We start from the raw sequence: 16,968 nt of genomic DNA, 5'->3' as shown, positions 1-16,968 counted from the left end.
GATGATAGGGAAAAAATTCCATTGGATAAGACTGATACAAATACAAATCAAGGATAATGAAATATGACGTGGTTCAACAGGGTAAAGATAACCTTAGCACAATTTAAGGAAGTCAAATGAGTAAATCTTATCCCGACAAATCTGGTAACAAACAGATATAGGGAGACCTGCGGAACGAATTTGATTCCAATCGACAACCATAAATAGGGCACCAAGCCATTAAAGAAGGTACGTGAAACAGAATATACATAATTATTACGTGATATGATTACAAGTACTAACTTGATTGTTTGAGGGTCCTTGGTTGGCACCCCACCGGTGCTATTCGAGGTAATATCCTTTTTTGTTTTGCAGGTAAACGCCGTCGTTCCGAGTCGCGAGGATTTTCACATCAACACTAGACACGGATCCCTCTTGTGGAGTTTATTTGTGAGTGCTTTAAGTCTCCACTATTGAGGTTACACATTGTTATGAATTTATGGAGAGTGAATACAGCACTATATATATATATATATATCTTTTGGTTGGTTTTTATTTCCTATTTTTAAATTGTGTTCCCGTTATAATATACGGTAATCCAAGTGTCACTTCATTCAAACAACCAAAAAGTATGTAAGATGCAGCCCAATGAACTTAAATCGCGTTTAGAGCCCATTGGACTTTCTTTCATCTGGGCTGGATATTCAATAGTGACCCAATGGACTTTCATCTTTGTGGCTACTTGAATTTTATGCCGTCCCTGGGTGTGCAATTAATAAACAACATTGGGCTCATGTGGGCTTGAGATACTACTAGATCAGATTCGTTTCAAAAATCCTTATTCACTCAGGGATGAGCAATGAAACCACAACATTGGGCTCATGTGGGCTTTAGATAACCAGATTAAATTCAAACGCTCTTACAAATAAACATCCTATATTCCTACCTTGTAGGGCTCAATTTTCCAAGTAAAACCATCTAAAACCTATTGATTATTAATCACATATTCACATAACTCATATAGTTCACATTTTAGAAATGTTCAAGAAATATGTATATGTGTGTAAAACTGAAATAATCTCAGATTTATATATCTGCGTCCTCGCCTCTATAATATTTACCCCGCTGAGGCAAGAATAAAATTTTCACTATCACCATTTAGAAATAGCAATGGGACAGAGTTGTCAGGCAGAAAATCTAACATATCAACTCCGTCCCTACTTCGAAACGGATTTATAATTGTTATACCATCATCGCTCATACTTCGGCAGACAAAATACCGACTCAACCCTATGTACTTCGTTTAAACGCAGGGCGCAGCAAGGGCAGGCCGAGTTATGCAACTTTTATTATGTAAAAAAAAAAACTAGCCTAATGTACTCAAATTGGACTGATAAATAAGCTGACCCAAATTTGAAATTACTAAGTAGTGAATATTAATATATTAACGGACACTTCCAACAAAATAACACTGAATCTTAAAAATATTAAATATATATATAATAAAAGGTACATATATAATCGGGGCGGGTTCATCACTAAATCCGCCCCCGCTCCAAATCCGCTTCGGGTTTTCAATTATTTTATCATATCTATCCCAAACCCATTTAGGGACCACTAAATCCAAGCGGATTTTCAATTATTTTATCATATCTATCCCAAACCCATTTAGGGACCACTAAATCCACTTCATTAGGGGCCGGCGGGACGAAAACCTGCCGGGTAGGAGGAAATTGCCGTCCTACCACTGTTAGACTTGAATGACACTATTTTTAGGAGAGAGAGAGAAAAAAAAAAAAAAAAATGAAGAAATGGAAAGAAAAAACATAAAAGAAAGGGAAAGAAAAAGTTTGCACTGGGCTTCGATCAATTCATTGGGTCATCAATCTGAACTGATAGAGAAAATTTTATTTTTATGCATATTGAGAAAATTATATTAGGATTGATTTATAATTTTTTTTTTTTTTTTGATTTTTCATATCAGTTCTACTAACTACTTATTTAGGTACGCTTTTTTCATTTTTTTAGATTGTATTTTCCTCAATATAGATGCTATTAAGAATAATATTATAAAGAAAATTATATTAGGATTGATTTATAATTTTTTTTTTTAATTTTTAATCACATTATACAAGTTCTGCTCTCAACAGGAGTGTCCTAAGCTGAACTGACTTTTTTATTTTTATTATTATTTTTTAATTATGCGCCCACATTAAAATTCATGCCATGGCGCCCTAAGTCAATGCTCTAAAATCTTTTACTTGCTCACACACTTCCAAAAGGCGGAGATAATTATATGTGCATGCTTGAACAATTAGAAATACCAAACGAAACTCAAATAATATACATACATATAGGACACGGTCTATATCAATACTGGATGCATACAAGCATGCATAAATTATTAGTAGACAAGTTTTGCTAGAAAAAGAAAAATAAAAAGACAAATTTAAAAAAAAAAAAGACGTACTGGATAATAATAATAATAATAATAATAACCGCCGCCGCCGCCGCCGCCCGTGAAGTTAGAGCTCCAAAATCTGTGGGATTCACAGTACTGGATACCTATGAATGCAGTCAATCCAAGGACTATCAGCTGGGCTCTTAATGGTGCGATTACATTTCCAAACTGCACTGTTACACTTGAAACCGCTTCCAAGTCCAACCTGCCAAATCCTGTCACCTTTCTTCATTCGACCTTTGGCCTCAACATAGCTCATCTCATACCATATTGAAGATGATGATGTGTTTCCAAACCTGTGCAAGGTCATCCTTGATGCCTCTACGTCTTCTGCGGACAGATGAAGCTTCTTCTCGAGCTCGTCGATGACAGCCCGTCCACCGGCGTGGATGCACATGTGTTCAAAGGCTTTTTTGAAGTTAGGGATGTATGGCTTCCAGTACTTGGTGTTAAAGACTTTCCTGCCGATGAGATTGAACAGGAATAAGATTTTTTCTGAAGCAGGAAGGACTAATACCCCGATTGTGGTCATGTTTGACTTCAAGGCTTCGCCGGCTATTACACTTAGGTTTTTAGATAGTGAAATGCCTACTTTACCTTCACTGTCTTCCTCTACGAAAATGCACCGATAAGCCTTGTCGTCCGCGCCCTTGTGGGTCCGGACGATGTGTACTAACCTGTACTTGGCCCGACTCCGGTCACGTCTCTTGTTGGAGAGAAGAATGGCAGCACCACCCATACGAAACAAACAATTGGGAAGAAGCATAGCTCTCTCATTGCCTAGATAATAGTTGGGTGTGATGATTTCAGCACTAACAATAAGTGCATTTGAATTGGGATGAACTTGAAGAAGGTCTCTAGCCAAGTCTATTGATATCACACCAGCACTACAACCCATGCCGGAAAGATTAAAGGTTTTTATATTGCTTCTCAACTTGTACTTGTTCACCACCATGGAGGACAAGGACGGCGTTGGCGAAAAGACTGTGCAGTTGATGATGAGTATGTCTATGTCTTTGGGCTTAACCCCGGTCTTCTCCATCAATGAATCGATGATGGAGAAGATAACGAGGTTGGCTTCGGATCTAGAAGCTTCCACGGTAGCGTTTGGAGGGATAAGGTGAATTGCAGGAGGAAAAGCAGTCTCTTCTCCGAGGCCGGACCTCTCCAGAATGCGAATTTGGAAATCGACACTCTTAGAGTTGTTGAAGTTGAGTCTTGTGTGTTCCATGAAGGTTGAGTGCGGGAATTGGAGACTGACGGGAGGCTTGTAACAGACATAGTCTACCAGGTATATGGAACGAGGCATGGACATGAAGTAGACAGTGGATATGAAGATGATGAGGAAGGAAGAGCATAGGACTTGGACCAAGTCCAAGTGATGAACTGATTGCCATAAGTTGAGAATTTCGCCGGGGCCTAATCGGAGGACCTCCGTGGTTATGGCTACCATGACGATTGGGATGAGCAAAAAGGTGACATACTTGAGCTCGATGGACATTGAGAAATCAGGCAATATTTTTGCCATTTTGAGACTAAAGAGGGAGTGACAGATGAAGAATGTGGTTATATAAAAAGATGGAAAGGAAGGGAGGCATTTATAGGCTGAAATTGAAACACAATGAATTAAATGAACTAACTAAATTTAATGCGTCCCCATTATGGTTGATGCGATAATAGTTCAGTAGTCACTATTTGATATATATATTAGTAACTTCACACTTAAACACAGTTAAGTTGGTGACATTGATATGACAAGATTATGAGCATTTTAAATTTTAATTGACCCGTGAACACTTGAGAGAACAACATCAAAATCCTAATGAAAGTGAAGGTAAGGGTTTAAAATCCTCTCCGTTGAGCCCTTTGATGCAATTCCATGAGGTGCAAAATACTTGGTTCACAGTAAGCCACATAAACACACCTTTAAAAAGTACAAGATGATAAATAACAAAATACTTAATTAGAGTTGATAACGGATCGGATATTCCATTCCTCATCATCCCATTCCTAATGAATTTTTCAATCTCCACTTAAAATTTTGCCACCATCCTCATACTCGCCCCTGGCCCCGGCCCCATTTTTTTTATTTTATTTAAAAAAAAATACAATTTTTCTTATTTTCATATATATTCTAAATCTAATTTAATTAGTAATAAATTATTATATGTAAGAATATATTAATAACTTCACATTTAAACAGGGCGAGGAGGGGCGGGTTTACCCCATATCCGGCCCCGGTCCCCGCCCCGACCGGAATTCATAATTTGCCCCTATCCCCTTCCCCGTTTCGTTAAAAGGATCTCTATCCCCGCTATAAACGGGGTGGAGCGAGAATGGAAAATTTGTCATCTCTATGTTTAACGGTGTGTTAATTATATAATCTCACCTTTTGTTTGTTACAAAAATTACCAATTCTATTAAGTAATCGCATAGTAATAGTTATATAATCTCACACATTAGATATTGGTTATTTCTACGCGTTAGTATATTGTCTCATCTTGTGTTATCTTACTCCTCATTGCTACAGACAACTTTACATATATTAATTTTTGTTTAAATTATAGTGACATTCTTTATAATTTGCTCTATTGACATATAACTTTTTTTAATGGGTGTATCCAGATACAAACTTGATCCATTTTTTTAATAACAATATCCCTTAACATTTGTTTTACTCGACAAGACACTCTTAACCGCTGCCGATACACGCACATGATAAAAAATTAACACCGCTACTAAAGACACCCACAACTCAAAAAGTAACAGTGCTAATTTTGTAGTCATTCAACTTGGTTACAAAATAATTTCTCCAAAAGGCGGGTGGAAGTTGCGCCATGTCAACCAATGAAGTATTACACATTCTTTATAATTTGTTCTATTGACGAACAACGTCCTCAACTTTGATCCAATGGATGTACTCAGATACAAACTTGACCCATTTTTTTAATAATGACATTTCTTAACATTTGTTTCGCTCGACAAGATCTCAGTACCCGTACATAATAAAAATTAACACCGTTGCTAAAGACACCCATAACTCAAAAAGTAACAGTGTTAATTTTGTAGTCATTCAACTTGCTTAACAAAATAATTTCTCCAAAAGGTGGGTGGAAGTTGCGCCATGTCAACCAATGAAGTATTAGACATTTGAGGGAAGAGCACCGAAAGGCTCAATTAAGAGGATCTTATTATAAATCCCTTCACTTCACTTTCATAAGCGTTTAATGGATAACGTTAGTTGCTCCTAATTAATATAATGATGTACCAAAGATATGTGTACGTCTAGAAGGTTGGCAGTTTTTTTTTTTTTTTCAAATTTTATGAAAAATTATAATTGTATTAGTTTATATTACTTCGAGAAATGATGTCATTATGACATCATCTCCCAAGCTGGGTTAAGGATTTTTTTTATATTTGGTAATAGAATTAAATTAAAAGCAAAAAAATTATACAAATTTACATAGAGCTTGCTCAACTTTGAATAGCTAATCCTCCACTTGAGAAAAGTTTGATTTCTAAATTATTGTTCTCGATCAGTTTCATTTCTGCATGCTTCCCTATTTGCTATTTACCACGACTAAGGCAAGAACAAAATTTTCACTACCACTGTTGGACTTGAATGACACAAGTTTTAGGGGAAAAAAAAATGAAAGAAGAAAAATAAAAAATAAAAGAAAGGGAAAGAAAAAGTTTGCACGTTGGTGGGCTTGGATCAATTCATTGGGTCATCAGTCTGTTGTCTTGTTCACATAATTACAGGATCGACTATCGAGCGAGAGAGATGTGCATGTTTGAATTATTAGGACTGTTATTCGATCCATATGTTTTGTGGACATGTTTTGCAACATAAAAAATAAAAATAAAAAAGACATGAAGTTTAAAAAATCAAAAGTGGAAAAGAAAGAAGAAGAAGAAATAATAACATGCAATAACCTATAAAATTAGAGCTTCACAATCTCTGGGATGTGCACTGGATACCTATGAATGCAGTCAATCCAAGGACCATCAGTTGGGGTCTCAATGGTGCGAATGCACTTCCAAACTGCACTGTTACACTTGAAACCACTCCCAAGTGCTATCTGCCAAATCCCATCACCTTTCTTCATCCTACCTTTGGCCTCAAGGTAGCTCATCTCATACCACAGTGAAGATGATGATGTGTTACCAAACCTGTGCAAGGTCATCCTTGATGCCTCCACGTGCACGGCCACCTGCGTGGACACAAAAGTGTTCGAATGCTTGTTTGAAGTCAGGAATGTATGGCTTCCACTTAGGGTTAATGATTTTCCTGCCGATGAGTGTGAAAAGGACGAGGAGTTGCTCCCAAACAGGAAGTACTACCGGTAAGCCTTGTCGTTGGAACCCTTGTGTGTCCGGACAACGTGGACTAACCGGTACTTGGATCGACGTACTCTGGTCACGCCTCTTGTTGGAGAGAATAATGGCAGCCCCACCCATACGAAACAAGCAATTGGGAAGATCGAAGCATGGGTCTCTCTTTACCTTGATAATAGTTGGGTGTGATGATTTCAGTACTAACAACAAGTGCATTTGAATTGGGATGAACTTGAAGGAGGTTTTAATTTTAGCGAAGTCTATTGATATCAAACCAGCACTACAACCCATCCCAGAAAGATTAAAGCTCTTTATATCACTTCTCAGCATATACTTGTTCACCACGTACCATAGTGGACAGCGATGGATTTGGCGTAAAGACACTGCAATTGACAACGAGTATGTCAATGTCTATCGGATTAATCCCGGTCTTTTCCATCAGTGAATCAATGGCGGTGAAAATGACCAGCTTGGCTTCGCGTCTAGAAGATTCCATGGTAGGGTTTGGAGGGATATAGTGAACTGGAGGTGGCAAAGCAGTCTCTTCTCCAAGGCCTGACTTCTCGAGAATGTGCTTTTGGAAATCAACACTCTTGGGGTTGTTCTTGAGGTTGAGTCGTGAGTGTTCCATGAAGGTTGAGAAGGGGACTCGGCAGGTGACTGGAAGCTTGTAACAGGCATAGTCGACTAGGTATATTGAGCGAGGCTTGGACATGAAGTAGACAATGGCTATTATGAAGATAATGAGGAATGAAGAGCACAGGACTTGGACTAGGTCCAACTGAAGCGATTGCCATATCTTGAGGATTTCGTTGTGGCCTAATCGGAGGGCCTCCATTGTTATGCCTACCAAACAGAGCCTTTTAATTTCTCATTGAAATTTGGCATGTGAATTATGAAATAAAATCAGAATAATTGACGAAATAGGTTGGTGCATTTTCACTAAATATGAGAGAAGATGATTGATTTTTCTCTGTTGAATTAATATAATAGATATATACATTCTATATATGTATACGGACATGAAATAAGGGTTAAGTGAAAAAAACTCCTCTCTACTATCGATATAATGCATATCAGTCCCTGTGTGGTAAAAAAACTCTCCTATACTATCAATTTGGTGCGATTGGATCCCTGGTGGTGTAAAATGACGATAATACCATCACTTCAGTTGAATAAATTAATGATTATAAATACAAGCATGTAAAATGACCCTTTTGTCCAAATTTGTATAAAATGGGATTTGTTTGGAAGAAGAATAATATAAACCTCAAATTGTATAAAATTAGAATAACCTAAAGCTGAATATAATTAAATTTAAAACCAAGCCCTTTCATATTTTAAAATTTAAATAAATTTGTCATTTATATACATACACACACACACACACACACACGTGCACACACCATATATCATTAGGGCAAATCATTTTAGCCTCCACCTCCATGGCTATTCTCATCCTCAACTCTGAACTTGACAACCCCCCCCCCCCCCCCCTCTCTCTCTCTCTCTCTCTCTCTCTCTCTCTCTGCAGAATCAGAAGTTCAAAACCCATATATTTTAGTTTATCTACCTGCTGCAAGAATCAAAAGTTCAAAACCCATATCGGCATATCATTTCAGATTGTTCAAAAAATCAAAACCCATCGCCCGCTCTTCCAGTTCGGGTTCGCCGTCGCAAGCTTCAGCCGTTGTTCCAGTTCGGATTCGCCGTTTTTTTTTTTTTTTTTTTTTTTTTTTTTTTTTTGTCTAAATAAATGATTAATGGCCATTGTAAATTGGGGATGGGTTGGAATATTAACATATAATCATCATATATCATATGAGAAAGAGACAGATGGGATTCAACCAAAAAAGAAAAAAAAGGCAGATGGGTGGTGTCGCGGTTAGGCATAGATGAGTAGAGAAAGAATTGTTTTTGGATCCATAAATGACCTCTTCTTCTCTCTCCCTTTCTCTCTCTAGACGACTGCACAACAGAGACTCCATGGTAGAGATCCACGGGTGTTGCTATTTGACTCGGATCCTTGCCGCTTATATGCGTGAGGTGAGGCAAAAGAGGCTGAAGGCGACGTTTCAGTTTGGTGCGGCGGAGGCAATTTGGTGGAGGGCGCCGTTTCTCTCTCTAGTTGTTGGGTGGTTCTTTGGGGTTGTATGTATATATGCGTGTATGTACATTCTGTATACACACGTTTGCCTTTTTAATCAAAATTGGTGCTAATATTGTTTTGCTTATATAATAATTTAATAAATACATATAAGATAAATATTATATTTCTGTTACAAAATAAAAAAATATTACATCTCTCTAGTTGTTGGGTTCTTTGGGTTTGTATATATATATATATATATATATATATTCTATATTTGCATGTTTGCCATTTTTAATCAAAATTGGTGCTAATATTGTTTTGCTATAATATATAATAATTTAATAAGTATAAGATAAATATTATATTTTTGTTAAAAAATAAATAAATATTACTCTATACATCCATACAAATTCTAAAGGTGAATCAAACAGAATTAGAATTCTAATATAATTAAAAAAAAATAAATTGAACTAGAATTGTAATTTAATTCCATAACCAAACGTACCCACCGTTTTTTTTCTTTTCTTTTCTTTTTTTTTTCCCCTTCCTATTGATAAAAAAAAGAAAAAAAGAAAAAAAAAAAACAAGAAAAGGGTATATTTTACTAGTGATGATAACGTGAAATTTAATTTATTTATTTTTGTTAAAGTTCTTTTTTTTTCTGTTAATATTTTTTCTATATCTATATCAAAATATTGGCTGCTGAACACAGTATGGGGGAGCCTTTTATGCACAACGCTGAGGGACTTTTATGCACAAATGGTGAGGGGCAAAATGGGAAACAAAAGGGTAAAATGGGGTTTTAAGTTTTACTTTTTGTAAAAAGTTGTCAGAGGGACCGGTTATGCACATTTTTTGAATTTTGAGGATTTGCATGCACTTTTTCAAAAAGTAGGGACTTGTTCTGCACAAAGTCTATATATCAAGGGGGGTTTTTTGCACTTAACCCATGAAATAATGATGTATTGTGTGGTAAGGACTAAAATAATAATAAATTTAAATTTCTGTTTCACAGTATTTGAGCATCAAATGTATAGCTAAAAATGTCTCAGTTGAAATTCTATAAGTTTTAATGGCCTACAAGCTAAATTTATTTTCAAACTCTTTATTTAAATATCAATATATAAGTGTTCTGAAAAAAAAAAAAAATAAGGGTAGTAATAAGAATATAAAATTTGCCCACCCATATCTTCGCTTGTGTTACCATTTTTCATTTAAAAGAACGATAACTTTAAAAAGATCACGTAGAGTGAAACTTAGTGCAACGATAAGAATATTTTATTATAACTTAGAATTTCTCATACATTGTCTTTGCCTTTTTATTTTAATGAAATTCAAGTTTTGATGGGTATTGTATATACTTTTTTATTTTTAATGCTCCGTGTGCCTGTTCTGATTAGATGGAAATCAAAATTTCTAGACATTTCTCAATTAACAGTACCATATGTGTATATATAAATATATATACTAAAAATAAGGGTTAAGTACATAAAACTTCTTGAAATATAGGTTTTGTGCATAAATAATTTATACTTTTTGAAAATGTGTATTTCAGTTCATAAAATTAAAAAATGTGCAAATTGTAACTCTAATTACTTTTTGATCAAAATTGACATAAACTAAATTTTAAAAGGACAATATTTAGTTACTCACTGATGAGTAAGGTGAAACTAATCACCTCTATATGGTCCAATAACAAAATAACACATTATATATAATAATAAAATAATCCACACATTTCTCTACTTTCTCGGATCAACCATTGAATAAACGTATATATTTGCAAGTCTTAGAAGCATTGGGAAGGAAAATAAACCAAAATATTGTGAAACCATTAATAACAACTACAATATCAGACATGTTAATACTTTTAATTGTCACTTACTAAGTAACAAATTCTATAACTATTTGTATAAGTTACTAAAGTAATAATCTTGTTTAGTTTAAACTTGGGAGATTTTTTTTTTTTTTCGATAATAGTGATATATTTTTTCTAAATTGTAATCAAAGTACTCAAATTTTTTTCTTTCAAAAATAAAACAATTGATGAAGTATCTATTTTCTTTTTAATTGTAGCTTATCGTTTCTTCTTCTTTATATTTTTCTTTCTCATATATATATGTTTTCTGTCTATATTTTTAAGTTGTATTTTTATACGAGCCCGCTTAGATGTTTGGGCGACCAACATTTGTCTGATCAACTGAATCAAATTTGGGCTTTCAGCCCAAATATACATCTGTAAGCTAGGGCTTTGCTAATTTAAGTTCAAAAATCTGCAATGGACTAAACCAGCCCAAATTATGAGAACAAACTATCTCAAACTTGGATCAGAGAAGCATAAACTAGCAATAAAAAGACAATATTGGGCTCACACGGGCTTAATAGGGATCGCATTGAATTTTAAAATCCTTAAAGAATAACTTTACCAAAACAAAACTATATATATATATATATATATATATATATATATATATATATAACCAAATTGGTTGCATGCATGTTAGGTTTTAGGACACACTGCCCTTGGAAAAGGCAGACAACCCCACAAGAATATGTTCTTGCTTTGCTTTGAAGACAGTGTTCCTAGCGTAATGCTCATCCATGTCCTCCCTCTCCCATCCTTTTTGACTGAGATTCAGTCCACATTTTTTTTTCCCTCTCTATCAAAATGCATGTTCATTGACATGGCTACGTATTAAATCATTAGAACATGATGATTCTCTCTTTATTTTTTCCCTTTCCTTTCCTTTCCTTTCTGTCTTCGATGACATTTTTAATCCTTTCTTTAACTACGAATCTTGTGTGTGTATCTTCTTTTTTATCACAAAGTAACTTTGGGCCCTTTTACTATGATTATAGATAAGTTTTATGCACCGACTGATCATTAATCTTTGCCATTAGATGCTATGCATTTTTAATCCAATGGAACATATCTTAAACATGATAATTTGAACCTTTCAACCGATTCCAACTACCCAGGTACATCTTTCTTTTTAGCATGATCGAGTATTAATTAGTTTAAAATGGGAAGATACCTAAAAATGTTAACTTTTGGGCATTGTTCATGTCTGATTCTTAATCAACTTGGTTTGTGCCTTGTTCTATGGCATTCGATCAACACTTTATTGCTTTTGGACACTCTTTCTAGAAAAGAAAAAAAAAATTGCTTCTTACGTCTTTTGAATAATTTTTCAAGGCCCAGTTGGTTGACTATTTTGGCAACCAAATCTACTTGAGAAGATTCACTCGTGATTGTAATGGTAAAACTTGATGTTGAATGCGATTTTATTTTTTGAAATTTGGTGCATTTTGAATATGGGTTAATTGTATTAATTAAAAAATAAAAACTAAAAATATTTCCTCTTCAGAACTGATCGAAGCCCATGAATTAGTGATATCCAGACTTGATTTTGTTATTAAACCATATGATACTAGCTAATTTTCATTCCGATAGCGAGATTGAAAACTCAAACTGAATGATAACAGCTTTATGGCATTCACTCAGGATTTGAGTAAATTTGGAGATACTATGCAACCAAAATTTGAAGTGTTAACAAGTTTAGTAAACATTAGGTGAAATTGACCTTTTTTTTTTTTTTTTTAATGTTATTTCCATTTTTTTTTTCCATATTCTCCCTTTTTTTTTTTATTATTATTATTATTTTTTTCAATAGCTACATACTAGTATCTTTTTAGTCATGATTCTCATGAAGCTAGAGTTATAGATACCGTTATCAGATAAAAAGAAAAAAGAAAGAGAGATGATCGAACCACAGGGTCAATTGGTAAAAGAATTAAGCATATGAAAAAGCTAAGTAACTTATTCAGTAGCATATTATTATTTTATTTGTGTGTGTTTGAGGGGTTAATTTGGATTACTTTTACTCTCTCTCTCTCTTTCTTTCTTTTTTTTTTTCTTTTTTTTTTTTAAGTTGGATAACTTTTAGTAGCTAATAAATCAAATTTCTCATTCATAATCCTGTATCTTTTTCTATGATTTTGCTGTGGGCCGTTTGACTTGTTATACGTAATATAAAAAAAAAGGGTAGATCGAACTGCCAAAAAATTATTGTTACTAAATAGGGTTTTAAAAGTATTTTTAATTTTAGTTTTACAATAATACCCTTTAAGGACCTTCCATAAAATAAATAAATAAATAAATAAAAGCGTTTTTATGAAGTATTTGATAATATTACAATACTTTATAAAATGAATAAAATCATATTTATAAAAAGATAAAAAAAATAAAAAGCTAAAGAACAAAATTACAGCGCGCTACCAGCTCCTAGTCTATTCTATTAGGGATTCCTCAAATTTAAAAAGTCTAAAGAGCCAAAAATATGAATATAGACATATTTATGTGAACAACAGCTTTAAAGTTGCGTTTAGCGTGCAAGAATGGAATAAAATGCAAGTAAGAATAAAATGAGAATGGAAATTAAATTAAATGGTCATTCTCATTTTATTGTTTGGTTGTAAATATTAAATGTGTAGAAATGGAATGAAAATAATCATTGTAGTGTTTTGGTTGGACCAATTTAAAATTTAGAATGAAATAAATTTCAAATTAAATTCTCCAAAATATCCCTCTTAGTAACAAATAAATTAAATTAACAAAATGACATTCTCTAATAATTTTTTTAAAATAAATGGTGACAGTGGCTGTGGTGGATAGTGGTGGAGGTGGAAAGCGGTAGTGGTTTAGGTAGCAATAGTGGAAGGCGACGATGGCGACAATGGTGGAAGGCGACGATGGCGGTGGTGGTGGAAGGAGGGGGCAGTAGGTGGCGGTGGCGGTGGAAGGAGATAACGATGTAAGTGGCGGTGGCGGTGGTGGAAGTTAATAGAGGTTTTGTTGGAAATAAAATGACCATTCCATAGGTTTAGTTGTTAAATGGATTTTCATTCCAATGGAATGACCATTCCCACTTTAAATTGTATACCAAATAAAGGAATGATTGGAATGGGCATTCCATTCCATTTCATTCCTGCATAACAAACGCAGTATAATAGATTGTTTCAAAATGTAGACGTAAAAAGTATAATCCTAATTTTTATTTTTGAATACTCTTTGGCAATTAAGTATTGCAAATAAAAATGAATATATATTTCTTAATTTAGATATACAAAACTATTTTTTTGAATTTGTAATAATAAGGTAAGGGTAAAATGGGTAATAAGGTGTATAATATAGAAAAGTTGTTAAAAAGCACTGGGGGGGCTTAGGTGGGCCTAACACAAGCAACCCGCCTGAAAATTTTACTAACATGTATAAAGAGTATTTGGGATTGGGATTGGGATTGGGATTGGGATTGGGTTTAAATTTTAGAATTTGAAGTTATTTTGGGCAGAATTTGGACAAAAGTTTTAGTAACTGGAGAAACCTGAAATACAACAAATTATTAAAATTTATTTATTTTAACATTTGGCGATATTAGTTATCAAGTTTTCTTTTTTGGTATGTCCCAATTTAGTTATCACATTTGAGAAGCCAACCAAAAGAAATACGGAGTACTATCTTTCCATCATTACCCTATAATTTTTTTGAAAATTTAAAAATTACTACTCCAAGAGATTGACATGAGACAGGAGAACTGCATGACAAATTCAAAAAATTCATGAATGTGCATGGGTTAATATACAATAAATTCTTCGAGGCTTGGTATGAATTGAGGTGTCAAAACCTCATAATGAAAGACTCAGTCTTGATGAAAGTCATCACATTATATGTTTTTGTCATATTTATTTATTATTCTCTATGTCCCATATTAGTTGTCAAGTTTTCTCTTTTGGGATGTTTCAATTTAGTTGTCACATTTGAAAAGCCAAATTAAGTTGATATTTAAATGTTTCGAAAATCTTTAAAAATTTCAATTTCCAACTTAATAATATACCTTTTTTTAATTTATAAGGATAAGAAGGTAATACATTAATTGCATGTCTCTTTAAAAATTATTACTTTTAAAAATTGACAACTAATATGAAACCAACGGAATAATAGGACAAACCCAAAAAAATTCAAAAAATTCAAGAATGTGTTAAGATACAATAAATTCTTCAACTTGGCATGGACTGAGATGTCAAAACCTTGGAATGGGCTAATCCATGACCTGCCCAAACCCACTCAAGTGGCACCCCTATAAAAGCAGTTGCATCAATGACAAAGCAAATTAATGATGTATTGATTATGGCTTAATGAAAGGCAGGGCACTCTGTTTTAGCACAAGACTCTGCACACCACTACTACACATTGGAAAGGGAACGCCCCCAACAATGAACATGTTGTGGGGCCTTCCACATTCACTATTCTAATGTCACAAGCTTTTCTCCTCATTGTATGTCTGGTTTCACTCCCACACACAATCACAAGAAAATAGTAATAATAATTTTTTTTTTTTTTTTTTATATATTGTCACTCTGAATTACTACATTAATTTATATTAGTTTTGGTCAATATATTTAGATACTACTACTAATAAAGAATATATTAGACGGTAAATTTGGATTGAGGAGATAGTGAGAGTATTTGAGATAGATTTTTGATTGAAGAAGCTTCCAAAGTCCACTTTATAGGACAAGGACAAGGTAATACAGTATGTTAAAAAATTGGTCCACCTTCTAAATGAAGATGAAGATGAAGATGAAGATGAAGATAATGGTTTTGTAATCTTGGGAAGTTCTTTACAAGATTACTATACCAAATCAAGATAAAAATTAAGTATTGAGATTAGGATGACAAGTCACTATGCTCTAATTAATTAATTAATTAATTACTTAAAACAGTTCCACCAACAAAATAGTTAAATTAAGACAGCAGTGATCCATGGTCTCAAGACGACTGCGGAGGAGCACCCATTATTAACAAGGACAAATTGACCTAGTCGCATCATCTCTAAGCCATTGCCTTTGGGGGCTTGACCGAGTTGGTAAGATCATGATCTGGACACCCACAGGTTCCAGGTTCGAACCTGTCCATCGCCATTATAACTCTTGATTGAAATTGTTGCTAAGGTATGGGACCGTCGACAGTATTCTCGGTTTGTAACCTGGGGTGGGTCCTGAAGAGGCCCTGTCCAGGTGAGTTCCGGTGCCAGCCAAAAAAAAAAAAATCATCTCTAGGCCATTTCATTACGTATGTAAAACTTATATTGTCCCAAGTACTATAATTAGGTCAATCCGATTAATTAGGTCTTGCCATTAGTCCTTCCGCCAACACCAAGGACGAAGTTCCCTACTTTTAATTCTATTTCATATCAAAAATATTGGTAGGCTATAATTTCGGTTAAAATGCTAGATCGACATGATTCGATTATTTTGATTGAAATGTTAGATCGTCATGATGTTGTTATTAACAGGAATTCATTCACATTGGTCTTACTTGACCACATAGTGAATAGATTGTTAGTCTAATTGTACATCATTCATTTGATATATTGTTTCATTTTAAATTTTTAAATAAGAAAGGTGATATTCACATTCTTCTTTTTATAAATACATTTAATTTTTAAGTAAAATGACATTAATAACCCTATCATGAAGTATAAAAGTATTTTTGATATCTATATTGTGGTAAATAAGAGTATATCGGATATTTGCCTTAAGAAAAAGACAAATAAATAGTGTATATATAAATAAAAAACGTGTGTGGATATTACCTCCCTTGAATGAATATAATTTGAATAGAGACTATTATTCTTACTCACAGTATCTAGCACTCAGGTACGTGTCAATATACGAGTGGGAACCATATGAATGTAATCAAAAGCGTTATGGAAAAAAAAAATTGCCCTTTCCTTTTTCTGAAATTTTTTTTATAATCGGTTTTAACTGAGCATTGATGAAGAATCCAAAATTTTCCATTTTAGTACCGAACGAAAAGTCAAAAGTACCCTCCACAACCAAATGACACAGTCCCATGAGAAACCTTCTAATGAAAAAATAACCTTATTAGCCCATGCCCAATTGACTATTGGCCTTCTCGGAATAAATGGGGTAACTAGCACTATAAATACGGTGATCCTATGGTCACTAAATCACACCTCTCCCTTTCTCTCTCTAAAGTCTGTGTTTGTGCGTGTGTGAGGGACAGAAGACTTTG

At 34.0% G+C, this 16,968-nt stretch overlaps 1 protein-coding gene and 1 pseudogene across 1 annotated transcript; both read right to left on the bottom strand.

Moving 5' to 3' along the window:
* Positions 1-1,617: 1,617 nt before the first annotated feature.
* LOC132286559 (3-ketoacyl-CoA synthase 6-like) lies at positions 1,618-3,993 on the bottom strand. Its single transcript, XM_059788907.1, has one exon. The coding sequence runs from the start codon at positions 3,966-3,968 to the stop codon at positions 2,529-2,531; it is 1,440 nt and encodes a 479-aa protein (XP_059644890.1). The 5' UTR covers positions 3,969-3,993; the 3' UTR covers positions 1,618-2,528.
* A 1,566-nt stretch (positions 3,994-5,559) lies between these two features.
* On the bottom strand, positions 5,560-7,616 carry LOC132286809 (3-ketoacyl-CoA synthase 6-like; annotated as a pseudogene).
* Positions 7,617-16,968: the final 9,352 nt, after the last annotated feature.

This window comes from Cornus florida, unplaced genomic scaffold (assembly GCF_030987335.1).
Source record: "Cornus florida cultivar Cherokee Brave unplaced genomic scaffold, ASM3098733v1 CherokeeBrave_3.0.0_Hap2_Chr11, whole genome shotgun sequence".
In the NCBI taxonomy this organism is placed as follows: Eukaryota; Viridiplantae; Streptophyta; class Magnoliopsida; order Cornales; family Cornaceae; genus Cornus; species Cornus florida.
This window is presented reverse-complemented; position numbering and strand designations above follow the sequence as displayed.

Excerpts from the sequence above, each read along its gene's own strand:
- LOC132286559 (XM_059788907.1), bottom strand. The coding sequence starts at position 3,968 with ATGGCAAAAATATTGCCTGATTTCTCAATGTCCATCGAGCTCAAGTAT.